At 36.9% G+C, this 24690-nt stretch overlaps 1 protein-coding gene across 2 annotated transcripts in view; it reads right to left on the bottom strand.

Moving 5' to 3' along the window:
* Positions 1-24690, bottom strand: part of Frmpd4 (FERM and PDZ domain containing 4) — a 312460-nt gene that overhangs the window by 84746 nt on the left and 203024 nt on the right. For both annotated transcript variants that reach the window (XM_042680514.1, XM_042680513.1), the window contains one exon: positions 1131-1291. In XM_042680514.1, coding sequence (XP_042536448.1) covers positions 1131-1291 — 161 coding nt within the window. The remainder of the gene's footprint in view (positions 1-1130; positions 1292-24690) is intronic.

Genomic DNA, 24690 nt, shown 5'->3' with positions numbered 1-24690 from the left:
GAACAGTTTGATACCAAGCACTGGAAAGAAAAAAAAACAGAATTATGGAAAGATGAGTACCTCTCTAGAGCAACGATTTCACACAACATGGCTGACATAGAGAAGTTACATCCCACAAGCAGGGATTTTGCAGGCAAGATAACAAGCCAAATAAGGGACTGAGGCAGATGCAAACTTGGGCAGTCTGATGCTAGAATCTGGGATCTTAAATATAGGACTTTTTTACTAAATTCTGTTGCTGATTTGCAAAATCCTAGAGATCAATGAAATAGTTTTTTTCTGAAAATAAAACTAAGTCCTTTACATAATTACATAATTGATAATCAAAAGCACATTGTCTGTAGAGTAATTTCATCACAGTCTATTGTATTCAGCTGTGTTCATAAGTGGCTTTCTGTATACTCTCATGGGAACGATTGGGATAAAGTCCATTATTTTATTGTAGACTATAAGGGATTTGATCTGTATTGAATCAATCACCATTTTCTATGAACAAACCACCATGAAATGCAATGGGCGGGGGGTCCAATCATTGTTTCTATGTATGGTTGTCAGACTTTAGGATGACAAAAGTCTGGTTGAGTTTGGCCAGCTGGGCAGTTCTGCTTCAAACTAAAGGTCAGACTATAATGATTTCCAGGCTACCAAGTGGCCAGATGTTTAGTCATTTGGTCCAGTCCAATAACAAAGGGGACAGCAAAATGCAGTCTACCTCCAGTGAGAAGAAAAGGAAGCACATATGTGTAAAAAAATTCAACTATCCCAATGAGCGATCTGTCCTATAACCTAAACAGTACTTCCCACTTTTTCTTCTACAGAATTCATCAGGTGATTACATATAATGTGTTTGTCTTTGATAATTTACATTCATATGTTCAGAAGTGGGTCATTTCCATCATTACAGATGATGGATGGTTGTTTTCTCTGAGCTAAATGCTAGGACAGATTTGACAGCTTAAAACTGTGTTTGAGGAGATATTCCTATCTGTTTTGCTGAAGGGGGTAATCTATCCAGGTGGTCAACAAACTCACCTAACCTTCAAAGGCTGGACACTTATGACACCAAAGAGTCACCACGCTAACAATGTGACAATTCCATGAGACCAAACCGGGAGGACATTTATTCATACCTGGTGTGACTGAGCGAACGACCACTGGCTTTTCACTCCCTGCCACAAAACCAAATCCCAGCACAGGATCCCTCCTCATCTCCACCTTCCGAGGAGCCGGAGGGATGATTTGGCAGCTCTCAAATCGAGGGTCATCGAATGGGATAGCCTGTGTCATGTGACTGTGGAAAAGCACATGGGAGAAAAGAGGCATCAATGTATGTATTAGACCCTGGCCATCCAATCACATGATCTCTAGTTTTGCAGCCCAGTCTCTGTTGGGGAGTGGAAAAGATCTAGAGAGATCCACAGTTGCCTTCTTTCATGTGATTCTTGTTTCAAAATTCTTGGCCCAATTCTGATTTAGGTCATTGTAGTGGCTTTTTCTGCAGATGTTTCTGTGGCTCCTGCTGACTTCATTCTAGCCTTTGCATGAAGATCAGTTTCTTAATGAGAACCATTCCATAATGATTTTTAAATGGCTCTTCCGCACCTATGCCACCAATCCCTTTTACCTTCTACTCCCTTCCCACAGTTCTAATCATGAGCAAGTGTACGGTAGAAACTATCTAGTTATATGCTAGGTTTTGGAAAAAATTTACATACTCAATGAAAGAAAATAATTTAGTGTTTTTGTTTCCTTTTTTTGTTTTATGGTGCTGGAGATAGAACCCTAGGCATTATAAATCATTCATGTGAGGCAAGTGTTCCTTCACTGAGCTCTATCCCCAGCTCTAGAAAATTAGAGTCACTGATTTCTCCTAGGTACCTAGAAATAGTAGTGTGTGCATAGCAAATTCTCAATAAATAATTGAATCAACAAATACTAAGAAAGTCATTTCGTTGTGGAAAACAATTAAGCTAGAATGATACACTGTGAAACAGTCTCAGAGGGTGGTGGACATTGAGTAGCTAACATATATGGCTTTGAGTAACAGTGAAATGAAGTAATGTGGACTGTTTTTTAGTGGTGACAAATGCATTCGTCTTTCCAAAGAAGCCAAGATTTTAGCTGTTGGCATTTACTTTCTAAAAAGAGTTTTCAGTGATTTATAAGATTTTTTTCTTTAATACTTCAACTTCAGAAGATTTGTCAATAATCCAAACTTGAAATTTGTATAGAATTTAGAACTCTTCGAAAGGCTTTGAACTCCCAAAACAATGTGATGAATGAAAGAGAATAAGCATTGTTACCTGCATTTTCCCAAGAGTGAAATAGATAAAATAAATCCATGGTTTATTTGATGGGCACCAGTGACTCACGCCTGTAATCCTAGATAGTCAAGAGGTTGAGATTTGAGGACTGCAGTTCAAAGCTAGCCAGGCAGGGAAACCTGTGAGACTCTTATCTCCAATTAACCAAAGAAAGCCCAAAGTAGAGCTGTGGCTCAAGTGGTAGAGTGCTAGAACTTGAGTTGAAGCCCCAGGACTGACAAAAACCAAACATGGCTTATTGTCATTCAGACTGCCTTACCGACAGGCTAGAAAGTAGGTTCAAAGACCAGTTCCTAGGCTGGGATGTGTCCTCAAGTAGTAGATTTATCTGCCTAGCAAGCACAAAGTTTTGATTCCAAACCTCAGTACCACCCTCCAAAAAGAACCTGCTTCCCCAATTCAATGAAATCTTTACTCATGCACATTGTCCAAGGCAGTCATATTTTGGGGAAGAATGATCTATTTGAACACTAGGAATCTCCTTAACGTAACACGAGCTAAGATTATTTCATTGATATGGAATGAATTCAATTTTTTTCTCTTTAGTCTTCAATCAGTAAAAGAAGATCATTTAATATACCTTGGATGATGCTACTCTACATTTCATCTGGACAACATTTTGTCCAAATATAATAAAGAAAGACAAAGAAGAAAGAACTTAATTGTCTTTCTGTGTAATTAATAAGAGTTTAAGAAGACTGATGAAAATTCTCTATGATCTGCCTTTTAGGTATATATCACCATTTAGAAAAATACAAGTTTAAAACCCCTTTTAAACCATAAAGGAGTATCTTTTAAATATAGTTGCTAGTTCTCTGGAATGCTGTAGCAAAGAGAATTAACATGTTGTGTGTCATGTGAAACACTCATATGTTACCTTATTTTTTTATTTGATTTTTTTCTATGCTGAGGATAAAACTTAGGGTCTTATGAACGCTAGTAAGCACTTCACCACTGAGCTACACCTCCACCTTGTTACTTTTATTCATCCTTAAAAACTGTCCTATGATGGGATCTGTTTGACTTCATATACCCTCTCTGTGAAAATGCTGAGAGCAAAGTGACTAGGCACAGAAAAGGTTGTACTGTGCTTTCTACATACTAGGAAGAGAAATAACATGAGTTATTGGCAATCGCTGCCAATGTAAATTAGAAAATGTTGGACATTTGCAGCTTGATTAGTCACTTTATACTAACAATAAAGTAAGAGTATCTAATGTTTTCATGCATCATTCATTCAATAACTATTGTATTATTTTATATAATAATATAAAATGGCATTTGTTAGACATTACTTTCATGCTGAGCATTGTTTGTTCTAAATGCTTTCCATATGTTAGCTTAATTTTGCAAAACAACTCTACAATATACTCATTTATTCATTTAGTCAATTTATTAAACACCCACTGGATTCTCTGTTCGTGGAATATGAGAGGAAAGAAAGCAGACAAAAAAATGAAACATTCACATTAGTGGTTAGAGACAGAATAAACCAATCAATTCGTAAAACGCATGGTATATCAACTCCTTATAAATACTATGGAGAACATTCACACAAGGAGGGAGGAGAGAGTATTGCAGAGTGAGAAGTGATAAGTGATGCTGAGGAAACATCTTGGGAGGAGCACTCACATAAAGGCTATGGCACTCTGAAACAAAAGAGCATGCTTAGCAACAGCTCAAAACTAGTGTGGGGTACAGTGGGATCTTGGAGGCAATGAGGACACAAATGAGCAATGGGGATATAAGTGCGGATCACATAGGTTCTTGGAAAAAGATTTTTTTTTTCTGACTGAAAGAGGAAGCCACTAGATGATTTTGAATGTGGGTAATGTGGCTTAGCTGCTATACTGACAGCAGAAAAGAGGAGGAACTGGAGAAGCAGGAAGAACATTTTAGGCCTCACTACATGAACATTAAGATGACTTAGACCAGGGTGAGAGTGACAGAAGTGGCAGAATTTGTTGGGCTTTTATTCTAGTTGGAAGCTGTTTCTCATAGAGCAGGGTTTAGTCTCTTATTCTGCAAACTTGAGCACTCCATGTCTCTGTTTGCTCATCTGGAAAATAATGATAATTACAACAATCTTATCAGATAGTTGTGAAAAGAAAATGAATGAATAAGGTGATGGACTTAGCAAAAAGTCTAACACATGGTTAGCATTCAAAAAACAATTAGGTTTTATTTTCTCTCTGGAGATCAATGAATAGAAAGAAATTCATTTCAGACATTATATGCTCATTCAGTACTCAGATACAGAACAACTCAACATTTAAAACACCTACAATCCAACTCTCTTACTTAAATGCTTCAGAAATCCTAAGTGAATGCTGAGGCTTTCAACTAAAAAATATCAAACGCAATGATTCAAAAAATACATATATGATGATAACCACAAGGCAATATTTTACCAGAACACAAAAGAATCAAAGAAGGCACAGTAAAGATCTAAGTTTTCTGGTAACTGAATTACTGTTAGTTTTCTTAGTCATGTTTCTTAACCACTAAGTGGCCACTGAGTACAGAGTTGGAGAATAAGCTGGAGTCATGAGGAAAACACAAAACCCTGATTATATTCTGCAATGAGGGCATAGACATATTTAAGCCCTTTCCTTTAGAGGCTGATAGCCCCTGTGTCAACAGTCTGATGGACCATATCACTTCATGGCTGATTTCATGCCCAAATAAGGTTAGAAACACAACCAAATGTGTATTTTGTGGCCACCGCTTAGTCTAGCATTTTAGTATTTATTAACAACTTTTGAATTCTCATTGCTTTGCTTGCATATTGAACTTATGTTCAATATGTTATGGTAGCTTTACCATTGACTTGCTCAACAGGTTGTGGTTTCAGAATAAATGATCTAAAAATAAGCAGCTATTGTCACTCTTGAAATATGAATGAATCCATACAAAATGTTTTCCCATGAAAGATCTTGTTCTTTGTACTAAGTCAAGCACTTTTTGGCCCTGAACTTGAAATATTTTTGTAAGGATATTTGTATTCTTTTGTAACGAGTTGAAAAAGTAACATCTTTTTACCGGTTGAACATGCTTCAGTGAATTCTGATAATGACACCAGGTAAAGACATCTAAAATGCTAAATAAACTTCTGTCCCCTACCCCAACCTTCTCCAACAAGCACATATAGATAGGCAAGGAATGTATGAGCTGAACATATAGAGTGTATGAAGTAAAATGGAAAATGTGTGCATCAAGATGAATTAAGCAGTCTTTTGGCTTCTGACATATTTCCTTTTCAATGCAACAATGGCAATCTTGCTGCCTGACTCTCAATAACTAAAAGAAAGGGCTTTGTCTGAGCTAGTAGAGCCTAAGTTCCTCAGCAGCAATAAAAGGTTGGTCCATTCAATGTATCACAAAGAATGACTGGCTATAAGAAAATTTACTATAAGAAGACCTAATAACTTTGCTTTTGATATAGACATTAGAGCCAGCAAGACCCTTTTTTTATATTTGCTGAGTAAGAAGGCTCTAGAAGGAAGAACCAAATTTAGAAACATCATCCTTAATTTTTTTTTTTTTTTTGTCGGTTATAGGGCTTGAACTCTGGGTTTGGGCGCTGTCCTTGCACTCTTCAGCTCAAGGCGAGCACTCTACTGCTTGAGCCACAGCGACACTTCTGGTTGTCTAGTGCTTTATTGGAGATAAGAGTCTCATGGACTTTCCTGCCCGGGCTGGCTTTGAACTGTGATCCTCAGATCTCAGCCTCCTGAGTAGCTGGAATTACAGGCATGAGCCACTAGCGCCCGGATTAAAAACATCATTTTTGATGTGGAGGAGATGATGGTAAACAGGTCACTCGAGTGGAAAAGACTGGAATGAAATGGAGTATAAATAAACTGTCTAATCCTGTGATAATTTTTCAAGAACATCAGGGATAAAAATCTGTTGCCATCTCTGTCTTAGGAGAATTGGTTTGTATGGAAAACCGACCTTATCTTTCTTGTCTCCCCAAGTCATGACTTGTCACCAGATGTCATCTTCCTTTCCAGTGCCTTCTACTTTACTTGTCTAAATGTCTCCATCTCTTGAGTATTACTATTCCATTGTTCAAAGCATGTCACATGATTGAATCCAGATATGACAGGGAAAAATACTTGTATGTTTAGGCATATTATCTGGTACTATCATCAAGATAGTACTTCCCCTTCAGCCTGGGTACATGAAGAATAAGCAAGAGACTAAACATCCATTAGAAACTACGGTCATCATAACCACTTAGGTCCCAGCCTAGATTAACCAGCTGAATGAGGGATAATAAGTAATGATATTATTACATTGAACTTGGGAGATATTTGTTATGCATCAAAAGCTCACATAGTGCTTTCAATGCCATTTTTGTACCTGGAATTTCCACATTCCAAAAAGATTCTCACTCCTAAGCCCATTTCTCACATCATTCACAATAAAGTACATTACTGCACAAACACTACAAAGATTTTCAAATGAAACTTCTTACTACCCTGGATAACATGGTTGCCACAGAAACCTCATGGTTTATTTTTCATAGTGACCTGGAATGCTGGGGAAAAGTGAATTAACATCCCTCACTGTTTTTAGGTAATAGTAGCTCTCAATGCAAAGGTCAACAATTCTTAATCCTAATTAAGGCTTGGGGAGGGCCTGACAGGAAAAACTTTGACCAAGGGGACTAAGCTAAGAAAAAAAATGGTGTCCCGAATAAGAATTTAAACGAACAAACAAATGAAAAAAGCAAAGCATGGGTTGTTAAAGTTTAGGGGTTACAAGTAAGAGAAGTTTTTATACAGATTAATCCCCATAAAAGTTTTCTAACATGTCAAAATTATTATGATGTGTGTGGATAAAACTGTACAGTGAAAATAATTTTGCTTTGTTGTCATTATTACCTTCTCCCAGGTCTAAAGAAATACAGGCCTGTTATAATCCCTTAAAGAGATGTTTTTACCAAGGTATAAAACAAAAGTTGTTCCTTTGGTCCCTGAAAGACTAAGAAACTTTGTAGAAGCCAAGACAGAAGATCCCAGTGAGAAGGCGGGAACTTCAGAAGAAATAGTTTGGTCTAGCATGGTACCAAGACTCATAGGATGAGGTCCCCATCCCCCCCTCCCCACCAAAGAGTGGCAGTCAGTAAAGTTCAGTGACTTTGTAGCCTTGGACCATGGTTTCATAGCAGTATAAACTTTCAACACCTGATACTATTTCTGTTTTAAAAAAGATTTCCTGGACTTTAGAATATTCAACATGATTACTTTTAAATAGCCAAACCATAAGAACACAATATATTGATACAGATAAGTATTCATGCATCTGGAACTACCACTTGTCACTTCCCCCTGATGCCATTTGTATTTTCAAATCTATGGGATTCCATCTATGTTATAGTGTATGTGCTTTATAACAACTTCATTGTTTTTGAGCAAGTCTTGGCAAGCCTTAGTCAACTGGGATCAAAAGAGTCACAGCAAATCTATCCACTGGAGATGAGCTGGATTTTCTTTGAACATAAAATAACATCACATAATGGGTTTTCACCTCACATAACACAGAGATCCACAAGTTTTTCACCTTCATGAACATGCATATTGGGGGTTCAGAGGAACTTAACCTTCACTAATCAATTCCAAAGGCCACTGTCAGTCAATTCCTACAACATGGCAGGTACACTTAAAGATTTAAAACTGTTAAGTCAAGCTTGGAAACTTACAGAGTACTGGAAAAGCCAAGAAAATTCGGAATGATTAACCTTAAAATCACAAATAGAGGAATCTTGTTGGAGATTTTCAAGGTGCTTTGAAATAATTAGAGCTTTTCTTACATGGTTAATGTTCTGTTCAGTCCTCTCCAAAATAACTTACATATTTAATGTCAACCAATAAAGATATCTCATGTTTGACAATTATTTCTTAGTTGTGCATAATAATACAAGGGAACATTGAACAAAAAATCCTATTATAAGATGACAGTTCATAGGATGGTATAGTGCTAAATCAAATATAGGAAATTCTATCATCATGGAGTAGCAGCTTTGGCTAGAACAAAACAAGGCTTCCAGGGCCAATTTAGAGACAATTACCACTTTGTAAGAAGCCAATAATAGCTAAGACAGCAGAGACCCCAGTGATACCACATTTGAACACTGCAGTTGATTTCCAAACAAAGTCATTTGAGTGGCTATGAAAACCTTTCATTTTATGCAGAGACTGCTATCTAACTTTGATGATAAACTTACAGAGTTGTCTTTTGAAGGTAAACTGCGTATTGTAATAATGAGGGAAGAAAGTAACTTACTCTTTCATATTAACTTAGATTGTGGTAAGAACGTAGGAAAAAGATGCTCAGATATAAGATGTGATTGTTTTATTGAACATCATACAAATATGTATAGATGAAGACTGTAGTCTTCAGAAACTTGGAAATGGCTTTTTCTAACCTGTTTAAATTTTTTCTGATGACTTCCAGATGCTGGTAGCTCATTGCCTATAATCCTAGCTACTCAGTAGGCTGAGATAGGAGATATCATGGTATGATATCAGCCTGCGAAGGCAGGAAAGTACATGAGATTTTTATCTCCAATTAAAAAGCAGAAAGCCAGAAGTGGACCTGTCACTCAAGAGTTAGAACACCAGACTTGAACAAAAAGGCTAAGTGACATCTTGGCCCTGAGTTTAAGCCCTAAGATTGGCATACACACACACACACACACACACACACACACACACACACACACACACACACACACACACACACACACACACACACACACACACACACACGAAACTCTTTCCAATGCAGTATTTTGGTAGACTGTATTAAATATAAGAAACTGAAACATTTTCTAGTTGATAAATATAAAAGAAGATGGAAACTTTCCAGATGAATTTCAGCTTAATTCTTTGCATAAACAAGACAGAAAAATAGTGACATGGTGGGCACCTCAATGCCCTGCTTTGCTCATTAGCTTCTTCATATATTTCTGTGGGTTTTTTTTTGTATTTCCTCAATGTCAATGATTAAAACCAGGTAAAAAAATAAGCTGATCTTGCAACTAGACCTTCAATTTTTAATCAATGAAGTGATAAAGCAAGATGTTCAAAATAAATTAGCATCTTCCATCATTTAACTGTTTTTTAAATTATTAAATAATCTTTAAGGCAGAAATGATGCTAAGCTACTTCAAAGTGGTTAAATGCACCTAACACATTAATTTCTTCTTATGGATTTTTTTTTGTCAGTTGTGGGACTTGAACTCAGGGCCTGGGCGATGTCCCTCAGCTCTTCAGCTCTACTACTTGAGCCATAGCACCACTTCCAGTATTCTGAGTGTTTTATTGGAGACAAGAGTCTCATGGATTTCCTGCTCAGGCTGGCTTTGAACTGTGTAGCTAGGATTACAGGCATGAGCCACCAGGGCCTGGCTCTTCTTATGTTTTGTTTTGATTTTTTTGTTTGTGTAACAAGATCTTTCTATGTAGCCCAAGCTGGGCTTAATTAGAACCCTCCTGTCTAAGGCTCCTACAAGTTGGGATTATAGGCATGGGTTACCATGCCCAGTTCATTTCATATTAGTTTGACATCTCATTTTAATGTATTTTATATTAATATATTTTATATAGATTTTATACATAGATAATATATGTTGTATATAGATAATACATTATAAAACATATTTATAATATAATATATATGTATAGAACATTTATACAGAATACATAGAAAACATTATTTAGAGAATATAAAATCCTGAACACATTATGCAAAATTATGAGAAAATTAATAATTATTTGAGGTTGTACACACTCCAAATGTTTTCTCCAATAGTAGAATCAAGGCTAAATGCATGAACATTTCTGTCTGTATGAGCCACTTGGCTCTTAGAATGGTTTGTATATTCAAATCTGGTGGGCAGAATAACTGAGCTGCTCATATCTCCAGAAAGATCCAGCTCTCACATTTGAAAATATATAATGGCATTTTTAGACAGTTAAAAATGAAAGTGGAATACTAATAGGAAATGATGCATTTCCATCTTGATTGTCTAATTCTATCGCAGTAAATGAAATGGAACAGAGTGGCCCCAGGTTTGAGTAACTAAGGGACAGACAGAGTGATTGTTCTTACACATGTTCTTGCTCTGAGCTCTGAAAGACTGAATCTTTTGGGGTTAAAAATCCAATCACCCCAAACCTTTCTAAAGTGTCTACATCTGTTGTTCCAAGAACATAAAGTATTGCCTGGATGGGCAGACTTTTTCTTCTTGATTGATAGCCTTCATTTTATTTTATTTTCGGAACTTGCAAGAAAATTCATTTCTGAGTAAGATTTGACAACAGTGAGCAAAGCCTTTCTCAAACATGTAAGAATCATCATTTTAGACCAAGCTAGATTCTACTCAAACTTTCAGACAGTATTTGGGAGGAGAATTAAAGATGCAAAAGGTCTTTTCTCCATCCCAGGGAGCTAGTAATATCCTTCTAATCTACTTGCAGTCTTTGAAAAGTCCTATTATAATTCTATACTTGGAAAGTAAAAATAATCCTGTGGATTTTATGAATATAAACTAGAAAAATAAGTGGCACAAAAATTCTGACCCAAGAGTAAAAATCCTGAACTGGGGGCTGGGAAGGTGGCTCAGTGGTAGAGTGCTTGCCTTGCATGCATGAGGCCCTGGGTTCGATTCCTCAGCACCACATAAGCAGAAAGCTGGAAGTGGGGCTGAGGCTCAGGTGTTACAGTGCTAGTCTACAGCTGAAGAGCTGAGGGATAGCCCCTAGGCCCAGAGTTCAGGCCCCACAACCGACAAAATAAAATCCTGAACTGATTTTGATAGGAGATATTTTTACAGAGTTGGTTTGCTAATAAATCGATGTAGCTGTATTTCAATAAATCTTTATTTATAAAAGTGGGTAGAATTCAGATTTGGCTTGTAAGCTATAATATTCTGACTCTTGCATTAGAATATATATGTGTAATAATTATATATGATTTACACAGAAGATTTTATTAAAGTGATTATTTGATAAAAGTTTATCTTAACTAAAAACTTCTGGTAGAAGTTAGAAAGAAGTTGGAAAAGAAATCATAGTGCCAAGATTTGATCTAACATTACTGTCTCAATTTCCATCTTATGATCACTTAACCTTTTCTGTATTAGAATAATCATTCTAATCTTTACTTGGTGAATTTGGTTTCCTTAAACCTAAAGCTGTATTATCAGCCAACTTTATATGTCTTCTCTGTTTTGGATTCTGTTTGTGTTTTTTAGTGTAATCCTTGTGCACATGAACTTCGCTTTGCATACAAACACACCCCCTCTAATACATATACCATTTCAGATTGGCTGTTCAGCAACTTCTTTTTTTTGGGGGGGGGGTCTGGTCGTGGGGCCTGAACTCTAGGCCTGGGCATTGTCCCTCAGCTCTTCAGCTCAAGGCTAGTGCTCTACCACTTGAGCCACAGCGCCACTCTGGCTTTTTTCTTTTTGCTTATGTGGTGCTGAATAATCAAACCCAGGGCCTCAGGCATGCAAGGCAAGTGCTCTACCACGGAGCCACCTTCCCAGCCCTCAGCAACTTCTTGAGGATCCCAGCCCTTCACCCCTACGAACCTAGCTGTATGACTTTCTTTTCAGTGTAAACAATGGAAGATGGTAGCAGGAGAAACTGAAGTTTGGAAGAGAGATGGGGTATTCATTCCTCCCTTCTTCCTCTTGGTTTGGTTGAATTTTTTTTTACCCCTTGAGGCTTAGTGCTACTCCCAGGCCTCATCAGCTGCTAATTCCTCTTGCCCTAGGGTGATATATTGGTTTTCTTATCATTTCCTATCAGGACTTTGAGTCACTCAATGTGCCTGCCTCTTCCATGGAGCAACAAGAAGATTCAATGAAGGGATTGTACTGTCAGAATGTACCTTGTTCTGGCTTCCAGTGAAAATTAAGTCTAGCTTCTTTTGTGATACTCATCCAAGAGCAACAAATACATTTTCATTGAGATTATTCAACCAATATTTATTTATAATATATTCACCAAATTTACCTATACCGTAATAGTTCTAAAAAATAAAAACCACATGCTTGTGAGATAAATATTTCTAGATTGACATTGTGCTCATGCATTGACCATTATAGATCCATTTCTTTTTGTCTAATTTAAATAAAACGACATCGCTTTTTACTCAACTGAGATACCCCATCTGTCCCTCTGTTGAAGTATTCATAGTAACTTCTATGTTTGGTCAATATCGTCCACTAAACAAACTCATGAGACCTGCAGTACAATTTCTAAGAGTAAGAACATCACTAGGTTTGACACTTTGATGGGATCTTGGCAAATGCTTTTATGTTTAGATGAATTCATATCCTCACTTGAAGAATTTATCTACCATTTTCATTCAAATTAGTAGAAATTGCCTTTCAGAATCAGTTTCTTTTGTTATTTTTAGTGGATTAAATTTATCCCCCATATATTCAAACACTAGTCTATTAATATAAGCTTTCTGTATGTCTGGTACTCAGCATGTGGTTGTGATTCAGACCAATAAGCTTATAGTTTAATTTAGGGGTCTGCAAATTACAGCCCATAGGCCAAATCTGAAGTCTTCTCACCTTTATAAACAAAGATTTATTTAAATATAGCTACGCCAATTTATTTATGAATTGCAGCTGCTTTCATATAGCAGTGGTAGAGTTCACTACTTGCAACAGACACCTTACAGTATTGGAAACCTAAAATATTTATTATCTGGCACTTCACAATAAAAATAAAATATAGCCAAAAAACCCCAGTCTATAGAAGAGCTTGTACAATAATAACCAAATAAACATAACTATATCTCATATTTTTAGAGTGGTACTACTTAATTTAAAGCAAAGTACATGTCTGCACAGTGAAGGAGGGAGAGTGTTCTTTTAACAAGATGAGTTTGGAGGCCTTTCTAAGATGCCAGAGCAGAGATCTAAATCTTGTACAAAATGGAGAATATATGAAAGAATATCTTTGAGATCAATACTCCAGACAAAGGGAACAATGTCAGGTCATTGTTTTATTCAAGCATGCACTCCTTTATTCAGGAAAGTTCTAATGAATATCTATCTGTTTACTGCTTCCTGGTTCCACAAATATAGAGCCATATTACATTCATTCTTGTCGTCAAAAAAATTCGGTCCAGTAGGGGGAGCCAGAGATTTAGCAGGTGATGGTAGGATGCCTCGCACCCCATCCATGTATGATCTGTGGGATTGGTCAATGGAATCTAACCACCATAATTGAGATGATTCTAGAAACTAACTACCATGTGGACATGGCAATAGTAAATATACCCATAGAGACATAAAAGAAACCAGCATTAAAGCAACTGTTAAGTGTTACTTGTTGGATATTAAAGTGGGGTTAGGAAAGACAGCAATCACAAGGAGAAACAATGTTGCAGAAGAAAACTATGAACTATGCTTGAATGCTGTCCAATATCAGCCATATACCTTTCATGTAAGCAAGAATCCAGACTTAATAAAAAACTCAGACTAAAACAGACCACTTGGTTAGGATCCAGTATACAATGAACTGCGTACAAAAATCATGAAATTCTTTCTACATTACAGAAGACAAAAAGTGGCATGCCTTAGAAAGTAAGTTTCATAGAGTCTTCTAAAATGAGATTGAACACACATCTGATTAATTTTCTTTATAAATACGTGTATTGTTCATTTTTAGGATTACAGTTCAAAGGACCATGGGGCTTAAACAAAATCCAGCCTGATACATTTTTTTTTATCTACTCCAGCTTTCAGCTATAGGAAATAAAATGTGATAAATCAAGGATCTATTAAGGCTTATATAAATCAATGTCCAAAATAGATTCCATTAATTCATTTGTCTTTCAAGGTCTCTGTTCTATTTCTCAAAACCACTACTGAAAACCATTTCCACAATTAATCTTTAATCAACTGTCAGTTTTCCACCCAGAGAGATTTTTGTCATCCTTAAACACGATGAATTTAGAGCTTGGAAAATACTTATTGACTGTGACTTGTGAATCTAATTGTAAGATCTAAAAGGGCAAGATGTTTGTCAGTTTCCCTAAAGCTAGAAAATCCCTACTGCTAGACTGGCAATCAATTTAATTAACTGAGTTCAATGTTTTTAAGAAATGACTTTTATGTTAATGATTCCCTAGTGTGAAGGAGGAAATAATAATCAAATCACATGTTTGGGTTGATTGAGGTACTAGGCAGTTAGTAGTTCTGCACCTCACTTCACACATTATCAACCACATATATGTATTACCCTCAAGTGTTGAGGCTCAGAAAAGGATACTTTAAAAGTAGGACTCTTTGGTAGCAGTTTGAATGGAACATCTCTGACCTTTTCCTCTCTTTTTTCATCCTATTGCTCTTCTCCTTGGAAACTTCCACAAGGTGAATTGAAGAAATCAGAAATCATTCCTAAAGTTAGACATCAAACCTAAAAAAAATCTTATTCTTACCTTCTGCAATCCTTCTGTGGCACTGGCCATAAAGGAATTTTTTGACCTCCCTTGTTGGATAGTAGGCCATAAGATCCTTGTTCCAGAAGGAATCTTACCTTATCCCTGAAAGGAAGGAATGCTAAAGGGAGACAAAGAGGAATCTGCACAGGAAAGCATTACTGGCTTTCCTGTCTTCATCTACTAAGTTAGCTTACATATATCACATTTCCACATGGCTGTCCATGCTTCATCAAATCTAAGTAAAAGAGACAATTGTTAGCTGGGCTCCAGTGGTTCATTCCTGTAATCCTAGCTACTGAGGAGGCTGAGACCTGAGGATCGCAGTTGGAAGTCAACCTGTGTAGGAAAGTCTGTGAGACTCTCATCTCCAATAAATTTCTCAGAAAAGGCTGGATGTGGTGCTGTGGCTCAGTGGTAGAGTGCTAGTCTTGAGCACAAAGAAGCACAGGGAGTTCAAGTCCCAGGACCAGCAAAAAAGAGCAGCTTGCTCTCCTTGGGTCTTTAGGTCTTAATTTCTGAAGGCTGCTGTGTCATGTAAAACTTAGATGAAATAAATTTGCTATGCTTTTCTCTTCTTAGGTTGTCTTTTCTTATGTAAGAATTGGCCAGGAAACTCGGAGCTAAGGGATCAGGCATTTCTTTTCTTGGCAAGGGAACATTCACACTTACATGAGAATTTATTGGTGAATAGAAATGAAAAAAACAAAGTAATATAGACAACAATAAATGTCCAGAATTATATGCTGTGTTTGGCAATAATCAGTACGAACAGTGTGTTATGTTTTTGAATTCTAGGAGGAGGCAACCAAGCACTTCACATAAGATCTGTTTGTGGAGAATAAATTGGTATAACCACGTTTGAAAGCAGAAAGTTCAAGTTTTTATTCTCAACATTATTAGGCAGAATCCAGCAGCAGGGATCAGCAGATCATATCAATGGTTTTGCCATGGCATTGGTGGCTAGTCCTGTGATCCCAATGGTGCACTCCAAGGGCTGAGAATACGGCTCAGAGGTTGAGTACATGCTTCACATCCATGAAGCCCTGTGTTCAAACCCTAACATTCACATGCAAGAAAGAATGAACTCTAGCCAGATACCAGTGCCTCAAGCCTGTAACTACTTAGAAGGCTGAGATGAGGATCAAAATGTATTGCACTCATGATGTGTCCTATGGAATTTTAACCTCATTGTATCACGAGTTGATAACAAAAAGAGGGAAAAAGCTGGGGTATTGGGAGCCAGAGCCATGAGCCTGTTGAGCAATAGTATGGAACCCTGCCACCCCTGCCTGATGGCCCAAGGTGGCAACAGTGGAGTTGAAGGCATAGTTCTCTCAGTCTTTGAAGGAAAAACAAAGCAGATAGCTTTAATTACAAGCCATACATTTTCATTTAAATTGCTGAACTGCCTACACACATCCTGTGGCTACATCATGCGCTCTCCTTGCATTTTCTTTGTGCAAGTGCCTGTATCAATAAATGCACTGAACTACAGTACGAGCTACTTCAGTCTCTCCGACCTGGCGATGCAGTCAGCCCACCTGTTCCGAGCTTTCTCTAATGGGTGTGTGTGTTTCTCAGTCTCCTATCATCTTCCTTCAGAGGCAGCTTGACCCAGCTGGTCCATAGTACGGGGACAGAAAAATCCAGAAGATATGAATCTCCAATTAAAAGCAGAAAAACAGCTGGGCTGGAGGTATGATTCAAGTGGCAGAGCACCAGCCATGAGCAAGAGTTCAAGATCCTCCCTAGGTTCAATCTTGGTACACACACACACACACACACACACACACACACACACACACACACACACACACACACACACACACACGTGCACATGTGAATTATTCTTCCTAGTGTGGCAGAGGTGCTGGAAAGCCAGGGAAAAAATGAGGTGGGAGGAAGGAAACTGAAGGATTTGGGGTTTCAGACCCCATTCAAGCAGATTCCCATTTCAGTAGGGAGAAGAGAATAATAGTCACTGAGATTAAAATGATCAGTATCTTGTTTCCATATCTTGGAGTTCATTTTGATTAGCATAATTTTATGTGGTCATATGCACATAGCCACTGAGCTATTGTGATCCTCTTCTAGGACTACTCTAGACATACACTATTTATTATAAATGAGGGAAACCAGACAGCCTATGTTTCTTTGGGTCTGGCTTATTTTACTTAATATGATTTTTCCAAGTCTTTCCATTTCATTATGAATAGGGCAATGCCATTCTTTCTGACAGAAGCCTAGAACTCCATTTTCTTGATCCATTCATCTATTGAGCACCAAATTTGGGTTGGTTCTATATCGTAGCTATGGTAAATAATGCTGTGTTAAACATAGCTGTGCTGGTAGCTTTAAAGTGGCCTTGTTTGTGTTCATTTGGGTAAATGCCCAGGAGTGGGATTTCTGGGTCATAGGGGAGCTCTATGTGGAGTCTTTTGAGGAACCCCATACTGCTTTCCAGAGTGCTTGAACCAGTTTATACTCCCACCAACAATGCAATAGGGTTAGCTTTTGGCCACATCCCCTCCAGCATCTGTTGTTATTTGTTTTCTTGATAATGGCCATCTTAACTGTGCTGAGGTGGAATCTCAATGTAGTTTTGATTTGCATTTCTTTTATAGCCAGAGATATTGAACATTTTTTCATGTATCTAATGGCTATTCTTATTTCCTCTCCAGAGAAGTCTCTTTTTAATTCTTCAGCTCACTTATTAATGGGGTGGTTGTTTCTTTAAGGATTTGTTGTTGGGGGGGTTAATTTATTGAGCTCTAGATGTATTTTTGATATGAGGCCCTTATCTGTTATATAACTAGTGAAGATCTTCTCCTAATCCGTGGACTTTCTATTAATCTTGCTAGCTATGTCCTTTGCCATGCAGAAGCTCTGCAGTTTAATGCAATCACACTTATCTAGCTTTAAAAAAAAATTTGTTGTGTTTCTGCATCTTTATTTAGGAAGTTTGACCTGTGCCAAGGAGCCCTAATATATCCCCTATCCCTTCCTGTAATAGCTTTTTTTTTTTAACTGTGTGAAGTTATTTCTCATTTCTTTCATTTTTCCCCTTTGGTTTATCCCCTGTTGTCATTGTTTTTGCTTTTGGTACCCTGTGTCTTGTGTATACACTCATCTGATTTGGGGAAGGGAAGAAGAATCACAAAATGAATGAGACAAAGGCAAAAGGTGAACCAATTCAACAGCAATATTCACAAGACAATATGTTGGAAATGAACTTTACAACCTGTGGGGGGAGGGAGTCAGGGAGGAGGGAAAGTGGGAGAAAATGAGTGAGGGGGTAACAATGTTCGACAAGAAATGCACTCATTACCTTACTTATGTAACTGCCACCCCTTTGTACAGCACCTTTTCAATAAAATAAAATATTATTTAAAAAAGAAAGATCAGTATCTTCCATGATTATGATTTTCCCACTACCCATGAGCATTTCAAAATGAAAATGTTAAAATAATTAAAATGCAGCAATGTCCTACTATCTTCCAGAATATTTAGTCTGATGGTATTTGCTTAAATCATTGTATTTTCCAGTCCCAATTTAGCTGATAACCTAAATTATACTTAAATTATCCAAATTACATAATCCAACATTCTCTATGAATCTCCATTCTTCAGAGGTATTCAAAAGGACTCTGGTGCAGGGATCAGGACCAAATATGGGAAAGCACTGGCTCAGTGGAAGACATCCAGGGAAAGAACTCAGAAGATGGAACAGGCATTCAGTGGTCATATATCCTGCTATTTGCAGCTACCTTCCCTACCCGACTAGCTAGAGTGTTGGCCTCTGTTATATCTTTTTAATTTCCTACTGACATCCCTGAGAAGCTGAGTTCGTATATAAAGAAGCATTTGTGGGAGGCAATAGCAATTCTTTGGATAAACAATTTGATGGATTAACATTTGCCATTACATTAGCATGGATTAAAACCATTGTCCAAGATTGGAGGCACATGCTTCAAAAGTCTCCTGTTGCTCTGTGCAGAACTGATGCACTATCATCTCAAAGACAAAGAAAACAAATCTCCATTGTTTTATTGCTTTTTCTGTGGCTACTTCAACATGGATGGGAGATGAGACTCATAAACATTTCTATTTGAATACCTTTGAGTTGAAACCAGGTTTATTTTCTGCACATTTAGCTCTAGCAATTTGTGTTTACCTTTTGATTTACCATGAGAAACCTAAGGAAACTTTTACTTCATTTCAAATTGTGAAATTCATTTGGATAAGCTCCAAATAGCTCAAACATTCAGTCTATGAATGCTTAATAGAGTACTGAAATGTTTAAAGCATTTAATTATTTTGCAGAATAATTAACGTGTGTCACCAGTACCCATTTTTTTCTAGATGCAGATTTCTTATGGTAATAATTAAGGTTCAACAAAATATGGAATATAGACATTTCTAGTGACATATATTTGGCAGTTTTATGGATGTCTAATTAACTTGTCACAATAATATTTATTTAATTAAATTTAAGGGCTGAAAATGACTTTCAACCTTTATTAAGTGTGGCACTTTTTTTCTTAGCCACATAAGCCAAAAGGGAAACACATAAAAGACCCAGGATAAAACTGTGGGAGATTTTACCTCTATCTTGTTTCACTTTAAACCAAGGGGCTTATGTATACTATGCATGTACTCTATCACTGAGCTATGATCCCAATCCCTACCTCTCTACTTTTTAAAGAAAAACGACATTAGAAATTTGTCTTTTTCTTTCCCACATTAATGGCTTCTCTTTTCTTCAATAACTTACATTTATTGGCGCTACACTGTGGCTCAGTGTTAGAGTATCTGTTAATCATGTGTGAGGCCCTGGGTTTAGTACTCAGCATCATAATACTAGTAAGACTAGGCTAGCTTTACTTTATGTAACCTTTAAGTCATATTGGTTTAATCAGGCACAAGGCTAGGCCCTGAAGAAAAGAACTAACACTATATAGGAAGAGCTGCTACTAATATTCACTATACTTCTAATAACTGCTCCTAATTATTTTTATGTATTGTCACATTCATTTTCATGGAGAACCCCCTAAGTGGGTAAGTGGAGAAAAGCTAAAAGTTTATAAGCCTAGAAATACAAGTTTAAGTATACTTTAAATCAGGAGTTAGAAGACTTTTCTGTAAGGGTCCAGATAGATTTTTTGAAAGTTGTGTATGTTTTCTATCAAAGCACATAGTATGTGCTTTGTCGTATGAGGCCCTAGGTTCAATCCTTAGCACCAGAAAGAAAAAGAAAAAAAGGAGACAGGTGGACAGAAGGAAAGATAAAAAGAAAAAGAGAAAGAATGACAGAAGGAAAGAGAGAAGGAAAGGAAGGAAGAGAGGAAGGAAAGAATGAAGAAGGAAAAGAAGGAAACAAGGAAAAAAGGGAAAGGAAAGAAAGGAAAGGAAAGGATGGAAGGAAGGAAGAAAAAGAAAAAAAGCAAGTGTAGTTAATGTTCCAATAAAAGCTTATTTACAAAAATAGAGAGGCCTAGATTCAGTCAATGGGCCATTAATTTATTGATTCAATATCTAGGTATATATGTGAAAACACACCCACACCCATCCACAACCACCCACACACACACACACACACACACACACACACACACACACACACATCACTATAGAGCAAGATTTCCCAAGTTATCATTATGGAGGCATTGGAGATTAATACAGGACTTAATTTCCTTCTTCATTTGCTCATGGGAGGAAAAAAAATCTGAGAATCAGAAGAATCTCCATGATTCTCAAAATCATATGAAAAGCACAAATATTCTACTGAGATTAAACAATAACAATTGCAGCATTTCCAAATATTTAGGATGAGAAGAGCCAATGGATGAGATGTATTCAAATTGAAATGTTATTCCAGTATTTTTCTTGGCAAATCATTGATCCACACTTTTGACCATTTCAGAAGGGAATACTACTGGAGTATGAGATTCTTAAATTTTGTGTGATATTCATCTCCTTATTTTCAATCTCTGGTAGTATATGGCACAGTCATTGGGTACCTACAAATATAATTCAGTCAGACTTACTCAATTAAAAACATTGAATTTAGCTGGATGCCGTGGTTCATGCCTGTAATCTTAGTTACTCAGGAGGCTGAGATCTGAGGATCGTGGTTCAGTGCCAGCCCAGACACAAAAGTCTGTGAGACTCTTACCTCCAATAAACCACCAGAAAATCAGAAGTAGTGCTGTGGCTCAAATGGTAGAGCGCTTGCTTTGAGCTGAAGAGCTGAGGGACAGCACCAAGGCCCAGAGTTCAAGCCTCATAACTGACAAAAAAAACCCAAAAAACAAAAAACAAAAAAAATTCAACTTAGTAGTACTTCATGGGATTTTTTACCAAGAATCTTATTTCATTTTCAAATTGGTATGGTCAACTTTACTTGATAGAGTTCAAAATGAAAAGGCTATAAGTCAAGATTATAACTCAGGGTTAAAAACATTGGTAATGCCCATTTGAAGCCTTAGAATTACATGAGAAATAACAAGTCTTTTCGTATAGGTACTTGAAAAGCTAGCCTGAAAGCTTTTAAATATATGTTAAGGTAAAACTCAAAGTTTAATACTGATAATTAGCATTTGGGGGGGGGGGCTTAACTCTGGGCCTGGGCGCTGTCCCTCAGCTTTTCAGCTCAAGGCTAGCACTCTACAGCTTGAGCCACAGCACCACTTCTGGCTTTTTTTTCTGCTTATGTGGTGCTGAGGAATCGAACCCAGGGCCTCATGCATGCAAGGCAAGCGCTCTACCACTGAGCCACCTTCCCAGCCCGATAATTAGCACTTTTTAAAGCTTGTGAGCAAAAGCTATTTACATTGAAGAAGTAATCTTATTAAAGTCTTCAGTAATTCATCAATTCAAGAAATTGCCTTCTTTCCTGAAATTAAAAACAAAAATCTCAAGAGAATTTCAACTCTTGGAAGTGTATATTCATATGTTGTTTGTATGTTCCACTACAAACACCATGTGAAAGTAAAAAGTGGAGAAATCCACCTTTGTGGTTACAGTTCACATGCTGCCTCCTCAGTCCCTCTGCAGCACAATCACATTTTGTCATTTATTTATACATTTTCTCATCTGATCATTATGCAAAGTAGACTTTCATTAGGTCTCCAACTGAGACCTTAGGTTGTGGATTCCACAGGCAGAGAAGAATCAGCTGATGAATTCTTGCTAAAGAGCTTTGAGCTACTAATCTCAACAATGAAATGGGAATGGAGAGCAAACTGATGAGAAAAGAAACTCTTTGAAAGGGAACATCTGGAAATAGATCTAACACTCCTTTTTGAAAGAGGGCTGCGTTGAAATGCTATGCCTATAAGTGTTATTTTATGAGCATTATAAACATGCACAATTAAAAAGCAAACTAAGCATGAAAAGGCCACAATTCACTTGCCACAAGCATGTGTCACGATGTGGCTAATATGTAAAATATACAAAAATGAAACATACCATAGACAAAAAATTTAAGCATTTGCCTCTACAGATGATCAGATTTGGGGGTTTTAGGTACTAGTACATAGCATAGTTGCTGATACGTTTATCATAAACTGTTTCTGTGTGACAGTATTATTGCTAGCCAGAATATAACACTTGTAGTTTCAGATATATTAAAATCTGACATGGTTCACACCTGCAAGTGGTTTCTTTTTCCAGAAGTTTCATTTAATTCTAAGAATTTGTTAAGAAGTGATGGAATAAATAGTGGCTTGATCTTGGGGAAAGAAAATAGGGTGATTTCCATGACCTGAATATTTTTTCTTAGACAATGCATACCCAAATAAAACACTTGGTTTTGATCTACAGAGAAACAAAATCAAATGAGGGAACAGCCTCATGTGAAATAAATGGGATTTTTTTCTCTAAGTTTCTAAGATTAAGACCTATCAAATATTAATGTTCCTAAAATGCTCATATCTACTCTAAAAAGAATTTGACATGACTCAGAATGTAAACTATATTATTTCAGTGGATTTCAACTAAATATCTGGAACATATTCACTTTAGAAATCCTTTATTCTATAACAGTTGAGGAAGTGCTGGTGACAGGATACTTTAAAAGGTTATAAGTCTACTTTGAAGTACGCGTATACAAAAAATGTACCTTGAAATATGTACCTTAAATTAGAAGATTTTGGAATATATTGGTAAGTAACCACTGTTTAAAATAAATTAGTATTGGTTGTGAACTGAGATATTTCTCTTCATTATACAAAATCGGCTGGTTAACTTTAGATATCTATGTAGATGAGAAAGAATGGGAAGTGAGAAGTGAAAACTGATGGAAAGGCTTATGTTGTTCTCTGTTGCTAAGTTCAAACCTACCATAGTATTTTCCACAATACCTTATCTCTCCCATTCTTTTTCAACTGTATCACTTCTATTGATTTACAGAAAAATTCTGAGTAGAATCCTTTGGTTTCCAAATCAGATGCCAAGAGACATGGATCACATGCCTCGATTGTTAACAGCACTGTGGAATATGTTGTTCCGTGGTATTTACTGGATCTTTGTAGCTAAAGTATCCCTGGGCCCTACCAGTCTGCATACCACAACTATTGCTCCATTAGTTAACAGTTATCTCAATTACTATTTTTCCCACCACCTAACATAATGATTCCTTAGATCAGGGGTAACTTGCTTTTTCTTAAATAATGAAGTTTGGTACTTCTTTGGTAAAATAATCACAGTGTTAATACATGGCCCAGGAATTCCATTCTGTGTACACCTACAAAGAATGGAAAATAGTTATTCAAACTAACATTGTACATGAATGTTGATAGCAATGCTATTCATGAGATCCAAAAGGTAGTAACCACCCAAATGCCCATTAGTGGAAGAATGGATAGATAAAGCATGGTAAACACATACATATACAATGTGTGAACACAGAATAGATTATTACAGCATAAAAGTCAATGAAATGCTGATAAACGCAATGGTAAAGGCAAGCCAAGAAATTCCAAAGCAAAATCTAAAAGTTCCATATTGTAGGATGCCTTTTCTGTGAAACTACCAGAAGAAGTAAATCCATAGACAGACAGAAAGTAGATTGCTCATTTCCTGAAGGTTTGGGGCGGTAACATGGAGCCACATCTCTTACTGAGCACAGCTTCCTTTGGGGATAATAAAATATTCTGGCATCAGATAGTTATAAAGTATTATGAATCACTAAATGTTACTAATGGCAATTTTTGGGTTATGTGTATTTTACCACAATCAAGAAGGTACTAAATTATTTCCTTTCTGGGGTTGTCACCTATATCACCTTTATTTTCTTTTATGACCCTCTTGGGTATTGCCAAGGAGTAAGGGTCATTTTAAAAAAGAAGTAAAAGCTCCTTAGCCAGGTAAAAATATTGAATATCTTGAACCATTATTCACGTGATCTTTCCCAAGGAAGGAACTGGTCTGAGGAAGGAGGAGGAAGAGTAACTACTAAGGAAGAACCTGACAGTAAGAAAGACGCTATTAATCCTGTCTGCTAGGTGAAGGTTTTGTTGTAATGTTTTGGGCAAGTTCTTGATGTGATAAATTGTGTTTGCAATTCTGAGCAGGAGATTTTTTGCTGCAGAATTAAATTTTGGTCCTTACACTTCTGCGTATCAATGAGCAAACAAGTGACAGCTAACACTTCTGTCTGCATGGTCTGCTTGCAATAGCTAAATTAAAAATCAGGCCAGTGATCCAGATTTAACCTTGCAATAGACAGCCAGTGCTGATGAATGTTAAATTTTTCAATAAATAACAACAGCATGTTAAGAGAAACCAAGAGGCAAACATCAGGTATTAAAGCTGTCATTTTTTTTTGGATGGCACAGTAGGTACAATCTTGTTGGCATTGTATCTGCAGTTCATGCAT

This window comes from Dipodomys spectabilis, unplaced genomic scaffold (genome assembly GCF_019054845.1).
Source record: "Dipodomys spectabilis isolate Male_0828 unplaced genomic scaffold, ASM1905484v1 ptg000061l, whole genome shotgun sequence".
NCBI classification, from domain to species: domain Eukaryota; kingdom Metazoa; phylum Chordata; class Mammalia; order Rodentia; family Heteromyidae; genus Dipodomys; species Dipodomys spectabilis.
Note: the sequence above shows the minus strand (reverse complement) of the source record. Positions and strands in the feature narration are given on the sequence as shown.